The 14,705-nt window shown below is 46.8% G+C and overlaps 1 protein-coding gene across 1 annotated transcript in view; it reads left to right on the top strand.

The window, feature by feature from the left end:
• The first annotated feature begins 11,852 nt into the window (after positions 1-11,852).
• AFG1L (AFG1 like ATPase) overlaps positions 11,853-14,705 on the top strand; it is a 141,260-nt gene continuing 138,407 nt past the window's right edge. Inside the window, exon 1 of the mRNA XM_054024534.1 lies at positions 11,853-12,045. Within this exon, the coding sequence (XP_053880509.1) occupies positions 11,961-12,045 (85 nt within the window). The 5' untranslated portion in view covers positions 11,853-11,960. The remainder of the gene's footprint in view (positions 12,046-14,705) is intronic.

Raw genomic sequence — 14,705 nt, 5'->3', positions numbered from 1 at the left:
TAGCCCCTTAATGGTGACCTACATTTTGCCCACTTAGAATCCCATTCTTTGAAATTGAACAGAGAGGGACAAGCAGGTATGGCTGAGGTATACCAAAATACTGCAGGTAAGAATATACCTGTACTGTTACCCCAACATTTAGATCTCAGGCACGCCAATGATGGTTTGCCTATGACTACACAATTTGCTTTATCCAAAGAGGTAATAAATAGTGGTCCGCCCTAGAGGAATTGCCAGGGGGCTTGTCTCTGGCCCACAGAGGGCTTCCCAGAGCAAGCTAATCTTGCTAACCCTTGGAAGGATACGGATACAACCTTCTGCTCAAGGATGGACACACAAGCAGTAATTCTTAGAAAACAAAATAATATTTATTTAGAAGAAATAAGTGGTTACAAATGTATCTAATAAAGCAAGAAAGAATACATAGAACATAGTAAAACACAATAGAATTACATTTAAAAATCGTATAATAAAGCAGTGCAAACAAAAAACAAAAAGAGAATATGCAGGATACACAGACCATATAGCAGTTACACTGTAATAGGCATATAGAGACCCTTCATACACAAAAGGGTTAGTGTCCTTTGCTTAATACTGACATCCTGTGAGCAGTGATCAGCCAGTTGCAGGACAGGTGGGATGGAGCTCACTTAAATACAGGCATTCAGCTTTATTAACAGGCACATCCAGACATCCTCTAACAGGAGATGGTAAAGTCAGACTTACACTCTTTCTTCTCAATTCCCTCTGTCTCGTCTCAGGGGTCCTTCTGTTCTGTCAGTTGGGTGGGGTTGGCACCAGAAATGATAGCTGGTACTGTCTCCACGGAGTTGAAGTAGCTGTTTGTCTTGAAGGAACTGACTCTGTAGTGGCAATTAAAGCTAAAGCTGCTGCTGCCGCCGCCGCCATCTCCCTCAAGCTGTCTGCTTTAGAGGCTTCCGTAGTGACTATATTCTAAAGCTGCTGCCTTCTAGGAGGTGCTGGTGCTAGTAGCTGCTTTCCAGAATCTTCTTAAGATGATGCTGCTGCAGTTGTCTCAGCAGCAGCTGCTTCTTAAGGCTTTTGATCTTCACAAGCCCCCACAACTAAGTCTGCTGGCTGTCAGCCTTATATACTGGTTGCTCGCTCAAGGTCAGCTTATTTCAGCCAATCAGCTTCCAGATATTAGCATAATTCTAGATCCTTCCTATTGCATCATTCCTATTTTTAGATAGTAAAGCTCCTCCCCACCCCCATGGCATGTTGGGTAGAGCTCCTCCCTCTAACCTATTTTAAGATAGCCAAGTTCCTCCCTCTGAGTTGCTGGAACTTTCCATACCCTAACCCTGTATCTTTCATATAGGATTATTGTGTTCACCATTTTGGATTTCTAATTTTAAACTATCACTAATTACTATTTATCTAAAGTCTTAATCTTAAAATTAACTGCTGTTTTATGCAAGTCAAAGTGTCCTGATATTGTCACTACCTTAATTATATTAATGGGGAGAAGTGAGTTTTACGGTGTTTTTAAACCCTGTCCAAGATTTTTCTGCAAGCTTCTATTAAGGTGCTGCAAGGTATCTCAGAACATTCAAAGCAAAGTCTCTCGTTACAGTACCCATTACATGGTCTTAGCCAAGAGAATCTCCATGACCGTGAATGGCAAAATACTCTTTCGTGAATGGAAAAATACTGTTTTGGGAGGCATGCACCGGTGTAATTGCAGCACCTCAGGGTCACAATACAATATATTGATGTTTCACAATGTGAAGGTGTCCTAGATTATGGTTCACAACACAACAGTAGAGTGAGTACATGCCTTTAAGTTGACAATTTCAGAACAAATCAAAATGTGCCTTTTTTTACATGCTGTCTTGGATAACAAGGTTAAACAGAGGATCTATTAAGAAAAGCAGTGACAATTTAAATAAATCACATGTTTTTGCTGAAGATTATGCTGCGATTTTCTCCAATTATTCTTGACATTTCACCCATTCGTATTGTGATCTGAGTTAATAATGGAAGGAAAAAAGGCTTGTCTCCTTGTTTATTCTTTGTTCTCAAGGAGAGAAGCAGTTTATAAAGATAAGTTATTTGTTATTTAAATTACTTTTACTGAAGTTGTTTATTTCCTTGTTTGAGTTTCTAAAAATATTGCAACAATTGTAATGCTTCTTTGAGATATCTGTTCAATTCACTGTGATTTGTACTGAAATTCATTGCTAAATGGGCACAGGTGTTGATGTATATACCATGCTAGAATGAGTCAAAACCAGTCAGTGCTCAATAAAGGCAGAGTAAAAAGGAAATACACTAAAATCAACTCTTTAAAGATGTGATAAAAATGGCATTTTAGATCACTACTAAACTAGGTATATATAGCACAGAAAATGTGATTTGAACAACCACACGATTTTAAAATAGTATGTTAGAAAATACACTTTAATCATTGTTACTATTTTCAATATCATAATAATTATTTAAAAATTAGTAATTGCATTAAGGACATACTTTGCTTTCTAGCAAAAATGCAAACGAAGGCACTAAAGTACAGCTTGTAAACAGTCTTATTATTATTGATCAGTGCACAATGAAAATGACTTCTCTTTTCCATGAAATGCAGAAATTTACCTCAGAAGTAATTTATGGGAAATTGATGTCACAAACCTGTATATCAGTAAAAACAGTCTGATGTGTCTGTGGTAATCAAAAGTATTTCCTACATGTTTCTAGGATGACTGTGAAATTATCTCAGCTTTTTTCCCCACACGAAGTACTCAGAGGGCAACACTCCTGAAGCCCAAATCTGCTTGTTGGGTGTGGTTCTGCTATGCCGGAAGGACAATCAGCAGAGCCTGCAGAGGGCACTGCAGACACTCTCCACACTTCAACACAGAGAAAAGAAGGGAAGTCAGTTTTGCAATGAACCCATTGACCACTTCTCCTAAGTGTATGCGCATCGTGCCTCAGGTGGCACGGGACCAGGATTCATCACTGAATTAGGTCCGCAGGTTGGATCATTAGCTTCCCCAGCCTGGGCCAGGTACTGACGGGGAGTGCAACGTGAACGCTGATCCATGTCCCCCAACAAAGGAGGACAAGCAAGGGGCTAGCAGTCAGCTATGCAAATAACCTAGAAGCACACATTATGGTTGATGATTCCTTCCTTCATTCCCACTGTCCTTTTATATCACATCATTTTATCTAGTTCTCTTGACTGTTGGAATCCAAATAGTTGGCTACCCTCAGTTGGGAGTCCCACTCCTGTTCTGCTTTTTTTGTGACAAACTCTATCTCCTAGGAAGCATGGGGATGGAATCAGATAAATCACACCAAGAATGGTGTTCCTGAGGCCAAACAAGGCTCTTGCTCTTGAGTTCAGAGCTCTTGGAAAATTTAACATAGACTGAGAAGGACAGACCAGAGAAATATAATAAGCAGATTCTTGGAAGGGCGTAGAGATTGACAATGAGCGCAAAGATGGTTCAGTGGTTATGGCATTCACTGGGAAGACCTAGGTTCAATTCCCTGCTCTACCACAAACTTTCTGTCTGACCTTGAGCAAATCACTTATTGTCTCTGTACCCCAGTTCCCTGTCTATAAAATGGAGATAATAGCGTTCTCCCTACCTCACAGGGTGTTGTGAGACTAAATGCATTAAAGATTGTGACATGCTCAGATACTATGATAAGGAGGCCATCTATGATGGAAAGACAACACTTCTCTTTCCCCTTGCAGGTCTTCACTCTGGAGCCTCCTTATTGACTCTCAAATTCACTGCAGCAGATTTAGAAGTTACATGTATGATAGTGTAAGTTAGACTTCTTCATAGTCCCTTAGACCGAAATTTCTATAGATTCAGTAAGACTATCTTAAACCTACTTACACCTCAGCAAATTAGTGTAAGTAAATGGAAGGAAGTCTAAGCTGCTATTAATATTGTCTGTATTTGGGTGACAAAGATGTAAGTTACCTCAACTTAGACTTTCTCTAGATTTACTTAGACTCGCCTCTGAACTTGACCCACCTTCTCTTTGCCTTTATAACATATTTAGGGGAATTTCTTTGACTGCTAAGCTTTTCTGTCTGGATGATACTACATTGCTCTTGCATTGGTAGAGGGGCAAGTGTCTCCAACATGCCCCCTTGTAGTACTCCACTTTATCTCACTCACCACTCCCTTGGGTTCTTTCAATAATTACCAGACTCGAGTTGGTTCAAAAACCTGAACCCCCTTTGTGGGGTTTGATTTATTAATTTTTTCTACAAAGTGTGGCTTACTTTGTTAGTTGTCCCAGTACTCCTCCTGGAGCTGGGTTATAATTTAGCCAGCTTCTTCCTCAGCTAGCCCTTTTCCTCAGTTAATCCTCAGGTTTCTCCTGCTGGTGTAGTAAGAGGAGGCCCTGAGAGATAAACCTTGGTATCAGAGGCCTGGTATGAGGCCTAAGGCCTGAACTAAAGTAATGGTCAAGACTTTCCTAACATAAAGCAAAGTTAAGCTGTGAGCCAGAGGCAGGCCCTGCTCACAGAAGCTGGCAAGGAAAGGGCTGATGTTGCATAAATATATATTCACTTAGCAAAGTTAAAGTAGAAACATGGTATCAAGACATACCACATGGGAACATTCCACAGATAACATGGAACAGGCCGACCCATCCCAATGACAGGGGCAAAAGGGTAAAATGATGAATAGAGTTGTTTTGATCGAACCAACATGTACAAGGTGAGAGGAGGCACCTTACTACGTAGAGGGGTTGTACCTTACTACATGAAGGGGTTGCACCTTAATACGTCAGGAGTGATGTGTAAGTTGTTTGTACCCATGTATAAAAATGTATCCCTGGGGTGGTGTCTTTGTCTGGCCATGGGGGCAGTGGAAAGTCCCACCACTGAGCCGGGTCCTTGCCAAGAGGCACTTTCTCGTAGTATGCCCGGTAGACTAAGTAATCTACGGGGAACTGCCATTGTGTCCAAGATCGCAATAAACCTAGTCGAAGTGACTTTGCATCTTACTAGACTCTGTGGTTATTGGGGGTTCTCGTCGGGTCTGCTGTGTCAGCTATCTGCGCAGAGCTGGGGCAGCACAAAGAGGGAACACACGCACGCAGCCGAGTGATATCAACAGGAGAAAGCAGAAGCACCACACTGGTAGCATCTCACAACAGCTGGTATCTGTCCTACTATGAAGCAGGGGGCAGCATTTATGCTGTTCCCTTCTCCCTGCTCAGTTTATTGAGGGAGAGAGGAATCAGCCTCCTGGCCCCAGGCCTTTAAAGATACAGTGTCAAGATTTTCTCCCAAGCACCACTTATTCCCAGGACCATTTTATCAATAACCCCAAGGTCCCTAAATATATAGGACATTTCAAACCTTAAAGGGCCAAGCCACACAATGGGGTGAGCTGACCATTAGACACCACTACCCTTAAGAGGGCAGACCAACCTATCACAGTTATATTAAAGGTAGGCATGTGCTCTGATACTTGGACCACGGCCTTCATGCTAGTATAAATGGTAGTAAGGAAAAGCAGCAGGTGAGGTGCCATGTTGCTCATGTTTTTATGATGGTTATGTCTCATTGGTCTACACAGTTAAGTCGATGCAAGGCAGCTTACATCGACATAGCTGTGTATGCATTTACATTTAAAGTTCGCTCCCGCTGACGTAGCTGCCCCATTACACTGACTTAACACTGCCTCCCCGAGCAGTACAGAGTCAAGGTCAGTGTAGTTAGGCTGACACACTGTGTTATTTACACTGAATGCTAGTGGCCTCTGGGACATGTTCCACAATACACCACCCTGACCACTCTGGTCACCATTGTGAACTCCGCTGCCCAGCTACCAGCTGGCATGGAACCACCCCTCCCCTATAAAGCCCCATTAATTTTTGAAATTCCATTTTCTGGTTGTGGTTGCCCATCTTGAAGTGCTCATCTAGCAACTACTCAGCTGACCATGCCGGCTATACGCTTCAGACACACTACTGCCTGGAGTACACAGGAGGTGCTGGATCGCTTGGGTCTGTGGGAGGCTGTGCAGACACAGCTCAGTTCCAGCCACATAAACATTGACATCTACAAGCAGGTTGCTTGGGGCATGGAGGAAAAGATCTACAAGAGGGACCAGGAAGCAGTTCTGCATGAAAGCCAAAGGAGCTGCGGCAGGTGTACCAGAAGGCAAGGGAGGCTAACAATCATTCTAGTGTGGAACTGCAGATCCGCCACTTTTACAAAGAGCTGCATGCCATCCTCAGACAAGACCCCACCACCACCCCCAAGAACTGTGAGGATACTTTGAAGGAGCCTGAGTCGGAGCCCCCCCCTTCTGTGAACAGCAAGGAGGAGGAAGAGGAGGAGGAGTATGAGGAGCAGGCAATCAGGGGTCCAGCTGCACGGTGACCCAGGACAAGTTTTTGACTCCAGCACTGTCCAGATAGTCCCTGCAGTCCAGCATGGTCAAGCCTGATGCAGGGGAAGGAACCTCTGGTAAGTATGCTGTTTGCTTTAAAATTACTGGGAGGGAACCCCCAAACCAGCAGGACACATCTCTTGATTTACTCTTTTTTTTTACTTTTGCTAGAAAAAGTAGTGGAACAAACAACAGAGGTAGAGTTGCTATCTGCTTCTCACCCACCTCTAAAGTTAGGCAGAGGGGGCCCCGTGGAACAATTGGTTTATGTGCACCGGGATGTCCTGTGAATCCTCCGTAGAGATCTCAATGAAACTTTCCTGCAGGTAGTTTGCAATCCTCTACTGTAGGTTTCTGGGGAGGGCTGCCTTATTTCTTCTACCGTGGTAGGACGCTTTTCCACACTGCTCAGAGATTACTTCAGCAGGAACCATTCCAGCACACAGGCTAGCAGCATATGATCCAAGGCAGCAGACAGTTGCCTGCAGGAGCTGTTCACAGGCACCGACTCCGTGGGTGGTTCGGGGCTGGAGCACCCACAGGGAAAAATTAGTCTGTTTATGGAAACATAGTTCATCTTTATTAGTTCACAATATATGCTGGCTGGGGCTGACATCATTTATAGACATTATTAAATGTGCACTGGCAATGTTATATTATTATACACACAGCATTCACTAAAGGGTTCATACAGGGCTGCAAAAGACCAAGGACAGGTAGAGCAAACTACAGCAACACACTACTCTGGCTCACTATTAAAATGGTCTTTCAAAGCCTCCCTGAGCCATATAGCTATGCACTGAGTCCTTATGATAGTCCTTGTGTTCAGCTGCTCAAAATCACCAGACAGCCACTCCACCTGTGCCCTCAACCCCAGCAGAAACTTTTTTCCCTTTGCTTCACATATATTATGCAGGACACAGCAGGCAGCTATATCCATTGGAATATTTTTTTTCACTGAGGTCTAATCTCTTGAGTAGACAGCACCAGCGACCCTTCAACCAACAAAAGACACATTCAACCACTACTCTGCACCTGCTGAGTCTGTAGTTGAAGCACTCCTTGGTGCTGTCGAGGTGGCTGCTGTATGGCTTCATGGGCCATGGGAGCAAGGGGTAGGCTGGGTCTCCCAGCATCACATTGGCATTTCAACATTGCCAATGGTAATCCACCAGTTGGGAAAGAAAATTCCTGTTTACAGCTTTCTGAACAGTCCTGTGTTCTTAAAGATGTATGCATCATGCACCTTCCCTGACCAGCCCACACTGATATCAGTAAAGCATTCCCCGTGATCCCACAAAGCTTCCATTACCATAGAAAAGTAGCCCTTTCTGTTGATGTACTCAGTGGCAAGGTGGTCTGGTGTCAAAATGGGGATTTGCATGCCATCTATTGCTCCACTGCAGTTTGGGAACCCTATTGCTGCAAAGCCATCCATTATGTCCTGCACATTGCCCAGAGTCACAGTTCTTCATAACAGAAGGTGATTAATGGCCCTGAACATTTGCATCACAATAACCCCCACAGAGGATTTCCCAACTTCAAATTGCATTGCAAGCTTCCACAGAGCAATTGCCACTTGCTTCTCCGCTGTCAGTGTGGATCTCATTTTGGTATGGCTGTGCAGGAAGGCTGGGGTGAGCACTGCACACAGATCCAGGAATATGACCTTGCACATCTGAAAGTTCTGCACCCGCTGCACATCATCCAAAACTTGCATCACAATGTGATCCCATCAATTAGTGCTTGTTTCTTAGGCCCAGAACTGGTGCTCCATCATCTGAAGCTGCTCCATGAACACCGCCAACAACCTTGGATAGTTTCTTTCTATGTCCCACAGCAATCAAGCCTCCAAGGAATCATGTTCCCCGTGCCTCTTCTTGTCGCTCTGCAAATACTGCAGGATCAGCCAGCCCATGCTCACAATGCTTATCACAGTAGTGAAGAGCTGTGCAGGATCCATACTTCTGTCACAGACAGGGACGGCGCAACCCATTAGGCGACCTAGGCAGTCGCCTAGGGCACTACAATTTGGGGGGCGGCGACCGTGGCGGTATTTCAGCGGCGGGACCTTCGGCCACCTCTGTGGGGGGCGGCATTTCGGGGCGGGACCTTCCGCCGCCTAGGGTGGCAGAAAAGTTGGTGGCGCTCCTGGTCACAGATAGCGGACAGCAAGGAGGGATGCACAGGTTTGTGTGGGTGATTTTGAAAAGAGAAGTGAAACATTATGGGATGGACAACACTTCATTATATAAAACTGAACCCGTGCTCCCAGTCACCACTGTGCAACTCATTTCAGTCCCATGAGGCATTGCAAAACCTTCCCAAAACACCCCGCGCTACATGGTGGCAAGTTGCCCAGTTGGATAGCTACACACAGTACACTCCTCTCGGCATTGATACAAGAGCTCCTAGTGAGGACATGCACTGCTGACACAAGGACCATAGTGTGGAGACACACAAGCGATGTAATATCTGCAGCGGCTTAACACCAAGTTGACTTAATAACTCAAGTCGATATAATTCTACAGTGTAGATATGGTCTCAGTGTAATGACTACAGGAAACAAACTATGGGAGGAGCTGACATATGTGATGATAAACTTTGAAACTTGATTATGTTTGTGTTGGCTGCTGTGGAGGCCATTAAAAGATGAGATGGCAGTAGAAACTAGTGGTTGAAAATCTGCTCTCCCTGGGTGGAGTAGCAGTTATGGAGATGGGACGTGGAGCAGAGAAATACTAACAATGCAGTAATTGCACGTGATATTTTACTGGTGAAGCACAAGAATTATCAGGGCTGGCAGCTGCACCACATGGTGAGACACCCACTGTTGTTCCTTTGGACAAAAATAGTAGCATGTATACCAAGCTACTACAGGCTTCATTAGCTGGCTGGGGATTTGGCCATACCAAGCTAGGGAAGTAGCCCATCCCCTTCCCTCATGCTCTCTTGAGTATGAGATAGGTTTTCTGACCTGACTACACCAGGGAAGAGACTCCTTATGCTCTGTCTTCCACTAAAGACAACTATGCAGCACAAGGCAAGATCAGTCCCTGTGTCTTGCCTTAAAACTAGCAAAATGTGCCCCCCACTGAAAATGGTGGGGTGTTACTGTTCAACATCGAAGTGTATTGGCATGCAAGTGGAGACTGCACAGCATTTCTGTGCCCCAGGTCTTGCTCTAGCCAGAAGTATTAGCCTTTCACTTTCAGTTACAAAATCTACATAATTGAAAAAAAAACCCCACAAGCTGACCAACACCAAGAAATGTAAATTAACTGCAAAGATCCTTCTTAAATTCACTATGCTGAAGCAAAGCTGCAACAGTCTGCATTACAGAAATAAGCCCACATTCAATTTGGGGCACACTTGGTGGTAAGCAGTTGCTACTTCCATAGAAGTCCCGTTGAGCAGGGGGTTGGACTAGATGACCTCCTGAGGTCCCTTCCAACCTTGATATTCTATTATTCTCACACCTCCCCAGCCCCCTGCCCTGACCCCTGCACCCCCTCACATACCCCCGGCCCCCTGCCCTGCCCCCTGCCCCCCAGACCTTCCCAGCCCCCTGCCCTGACTCCTGAACCCCCCTCACACACTCCCAGCCCCCTGCACACCCTCAGCCCCTGCCCTGACTCCTGCACCCCCACACATACCCAGCCCCCCCCATGCCCTGACTCCTGCACCCCCCACCACATCCCCATCTGCACCCCTCGCACAAAACAGGAGCTGCCCCAGGTAAGCGCTCCACACCCCAACCTCCTGCCGCAACCCTGAACCCCCTCCCTCACCCTAGCTCCTGGCCAGACCCCACACCCCAACATTTGTTTATATTTTTTTAATAAAGCGCTCTTATCCAAAGCACTTTACAATAGTTAGCTAAAGGTACAAACAACATTTGGAAAGATCATTAAGTGGTCCATCGAGACCCTCTGCAATTTTCAAGTGGTCTGTGGAAAAATAAGTTAGACTCAGGAACAATCAAGGTACCTCACTTTATTTTCATTTACTTGCTATTACTTATAGGAGGAGGATGAAGAAAAAAAGAATGAAAAATGGGGTCGGGAGGAGATAAGAGAGAATGTTCTTTTTCTTGGCTGGGTCCCAAGGAGGGGCCCCAAAAATGAAGCTGAGCACAGGGCCGGGGGGTCCCACTAATTCTAAATCCACCACTGGCTGTCACATCACCTGGGCTGTGTTTCAGCTGATCTCCACAGTCTCCAACCTACCTGGGCAGTACAGCAGACATGGCCATGTCTACTAGCTCCCCTTCACTCCCTAACCCACCCAGCACTTGCTCCCTTCCTCCCCCCCCCCCCGTGCTTTTCTGGCAGCCCTGTTGCCAGGTATCCAGTTTTAGACTGGAAAGTCCAGTAGAAAATGGGACCTGAGTGTCCAGTTAGCAGTGTTGACTGGAAACTAAATGTCCGGTTATAGGAATAACCACATTAACCTCTGCTCCTCCCACTCCCAACACCCACTCCAGAGGGCTGGAAGAGAACCTGTCCTGCTGCTGCGGGAGGAGGGGCAGCTCAGTGCAGAAAGCGACAAAGAGAATGGACTAGAACAGGGGTCAGCAACCTTTCAGAAGTGGTGTGCCGAGTCTTCATTTATTCACTCTAATTTAAGGTTTCACGTGCCAGTAATACATTTTAAAGTTTTTAGAAGGTCTCTTTCTCTAAGCCTATAATATAACTAAACTATTGTTGTATGTAAAGTAAACAAGGCTTTTAAAATGTTTAAGAAGCTTCATTGAAAATTAAATTAAAATGCAGAGCCCCCCGGACAGGTGGCCAGGACCTGGGCAGTGTGAGTGCCACTGAAAATCAGCTTGCATGCCGCCTTCAGCACGCGTGCCATAGGTTGGCTACTCCTGGGCTAGAACCAGGTAGGTACCTGCTTTATGTGGGCAGGGAGGAGGGGATCCTGTTTACCCCCTCCCCAGCCTTGCTGTGCTTGCAGTTTACCCCTGGCCCTCCCTTGCTCCAGGGACCAACCCTAGCTCCCGCCCCAATGTGCTTTTGCCCTCAGCTGCTTTTACAATCATTCCCCAGGGGGGCCCACAAAAAGTTAATGTGGCCCTGGTAATAGGAGCCTATATAAGAAAAAGACCCAAAAATCAGGACTGTCCCTATAAAATTGGGACATCTGGTCACCCTAGCCTTAGCCAACGTGAGCTGAACCAGTCCCAGGCTCCTAGGGGTAACCAAGCAAATGCACGGGCGGGGGGCTGCCGATAACTCCCAGGGACGCGATTCATCACGGGCCTAGCCACTCACTCCGCGCCTCCTGCAGCCCAGAACAAACTACATTTCCCAGCACGCATCGCTCCCCGTCGCTTGGCGGGCGGGGGTGGCGCGTTGCATGCTGGGGCTTGTAGTCCCTGCGCGACGCGGCTCGGCCCCTAATGGAGGGAGAGCGGGCGGGGCAAAGCTCGGGCTCTGCCGCGCGCAGGGGGCGGTGTCACGCACGGCGGCAGTGGCCCGGCCGGGGAGGGCTCTGTCCGCTTCTCCTCCTCTGAGTGAAGTTATTTTGAAGGGCGGGGGGAGGACGGAGTCTGCCGGAAAGATGGCGGCGCCCGTGTCGCCCTTGGTTACCGCAGCCAGACACGCCGCCCGCCTGCTGCCGGCTCGGGCCGCGGCCCCGCGGAGAGGTCAGTGCCGGCCGCAGAGGGGGCGGGGAGCCCGGGCTGGGCGCAGGCGGCGCCGCCTCGCCGCTGGGGGACCCCGGCCAGCGCCGGCTCTGTCCGTATCGCTGGGGAGGCTGATGGGCCGGGGATGCCCCACGCTGTGATGATCTCCGCGGGGGGTCCCCAGGGACTGGGCATCCCCACATGGCCCTTCCCCGCCAGGGGTTGAGGGAGAAAAAGCGCTGCGGTGTGTCCCCGCTGCTCACTCCCCTGGCTCTGGCGGGCTGATGGGCTTGGGGCGATCCCTTCCCTGCGGCTGGGAGTAAAGCGAGCGGCGCTGCCCTCTGCCCACCCCGCGGCTGCTGGGACGGAAGCGGGGCCGGGGGCTTCTCCCTTGTCTGAGCAGCAGGTAAGTTGCTCAGATTCGCATAAGCTTCACGGAGCTACCCCCAGGCAGCAGCAGAGTGGCGGGGAGGCTCAGCTCACTCCTTGGTGCAAGAAGGAAAGAGAGAGCCAGGAGCAAAGGACAGTGTCTCCTTCCCCCACCAGTGGAAAGAATGAGTCTGTGTAACTGACACTTAGTGGGCAGCTGTAGCCCTGCTCACAAAGAACAAACCACGTTTCTCACTCAGTGTCCCATTATGGCTACGTGTACCTGCCCTCACCTGCTTGCCAGGGGAAGTTTTCTGGCATGTAGGTGAGGACATTTTCCAAGCCCCAGACGTATAAGGAGATAAGGTCCCTGTTCCTAAACTCATAGTTTCAGCATAAACACCAGTTGCTCCCTCTCAATTGATTGAAATACACCTGTGTCCAAACACAAATGCTTCAGCTGATTATCAGGGCAGCCACAATCATTGAGTTACCCCTGTAATTTGTAGAGGTAAAACCCTGATTGCATCTCACTCAACTGAGTGCTAGTATGGTCGCCTCCCACTGACACAATCAATAGCTGTCAGAGTTAACAGTACACTGTCTTTGACAGCTTTCAACCTGACAGCTCCCTCGGCTGGCAAATATCCTTACTTCACTGGCTGAGTCTCCTCTCTGCTCCTCGCTCTGCCATCTTTAGCACCCCTCCCCAGAAATGCCTCAGCCATGGGCCTCCCTTGTCTTGATCCCCCTACTATACCTTTGCAGGTCTGGATCCAGTTATGGATCATTAAGTGAGGCTGCATTCTCTGCCTCCTGCTGTTTTGTACCTTCCCCTCTCCCCCCATGCCAGTAAAGCCTCCAGCTCTGTAACTCCTCAGCAGGTGATCACTCATAGTTCGCCAACTGCAAGTTCAGGTATAACAAACTATGGGTAGGTTGTCAAAGTGAGACTATTGACCAGTGAGCCACAGATTGATCACCAGCTCGGGTTGCCACAGGAGATGAAGGCCTTTTCATCACCCTCTGTTAAGTTTGGAGAACAGAAGCTAGTAACTACATAGTGGAGTAATAAATAAGAATAAGGACAGGTCAGTTTTACAGAGTCATCTGGATTGTTTGGTAAACTGGTCTCATATGAACAGCATGTGTAGATATACAGTCAAATGTAACATCATATATGTAGGAACAAAGAAGATAGATCACATTTATGGGATAGGGGATTGTATTCCGGAAGGCATTGATTCTGAAAAGGACTTAGAAATCATGGTAGGCAAACCAACTGAACGTGACTTCCCACAGTAACAACAAGGAGTCTGGTGGCACCTTAAAGACTAACAGATTTATTTGGGCATAAGCTTTCGTGAGTAAAAACCTCACTTCTTCGGATGCATCCGAAGAAGTGAGGTTTTTACTCACGAAAGCTTATGCCCAAATAAATCTGTTAGTCTTTAAGGTGCCACCAGACTCCTTGTTGTTTTTGTAGATACAGACTAACACGGCTGCCCCCTGATACTTCCCACAGTATTATGCTTTGGTTAAGAGGGGCAACATGATCCTTGGATGTATAAGCAGGGGAAGATTGTGTAGAAGAGAGGTAGTATTACCTTTTCAAACAGCATCAGTGAGAGAATTCCTGGAATATTGTGTCCAGTAAAAAATTGGGAAGGGTTCAGAAAAGAGCTCTGAGAATGATTTGAGGAAAACGTGCTTTACACTGAGAATCGTAAGAAGTTCAACCCCGTTTAGCTTAACCAAGAGAAGCTTAAGAAATGATTTGGTTGTGATTTGTGAATATCTTCATGGGGAGAAGTCTTCTTATAGTAGATACTTAAAGAAGTTGATTGCTGTGAAATAATATGCAAATGAGCTGCAGTGTATGCAGTATGACTTGTTCAGTACATTGCTTCCTGCAAACATGACTCTGTGTATTGCCATAAAGAAAATAGAGCAGGCAGACCACCTAAGTAGTGATCAGTGCACTGTGGGAAAGTAGACTCTTTGCACGGCTGGTGTTATTACACCAGCAATTTCTGTCCACATTGCACAAGTGAAGACTGGCATAGTGGAAGACCATACAACGGTTAACCTTGCTGAAAGGAAGTCTAATGCAAATAGTTTGATCAGCTTTGCATGATTCTGAGCATTTTTTGTGCAGATATGTAATGGACCAAGTGGTGTTTTGTATGCCAAATTTCTGTAGTCTCCACATTTGTTCTTCAAGCCTCTGATTGTTCCTACAATCCATCCCATTTTAGCATTTTTTCTTTTCTCCTGCATCTGTGCTTTGACTTTTAATGTTTCTGCAACAG

Source organism: Malaclemys terrapin, chromosome 3 (genome assembly GCF_027887155.1).
Source record: "Malaclemys terrapin pileata isolate rMalTer1 chromosome 3, rMalTer1.hap1, whole genome shotgun sequence".
Taxonomy (NCBI): domain Eukaryota; kingdom Metazoa; phylum Chordata; order Testudines; family Emydidae; genus Malaclemys; species Malaclemys terrapin.
Note: the sequence above shows the minus strand (reverse complement) of the source record. Positions and strands in the feature narration are given on the sequence as shown.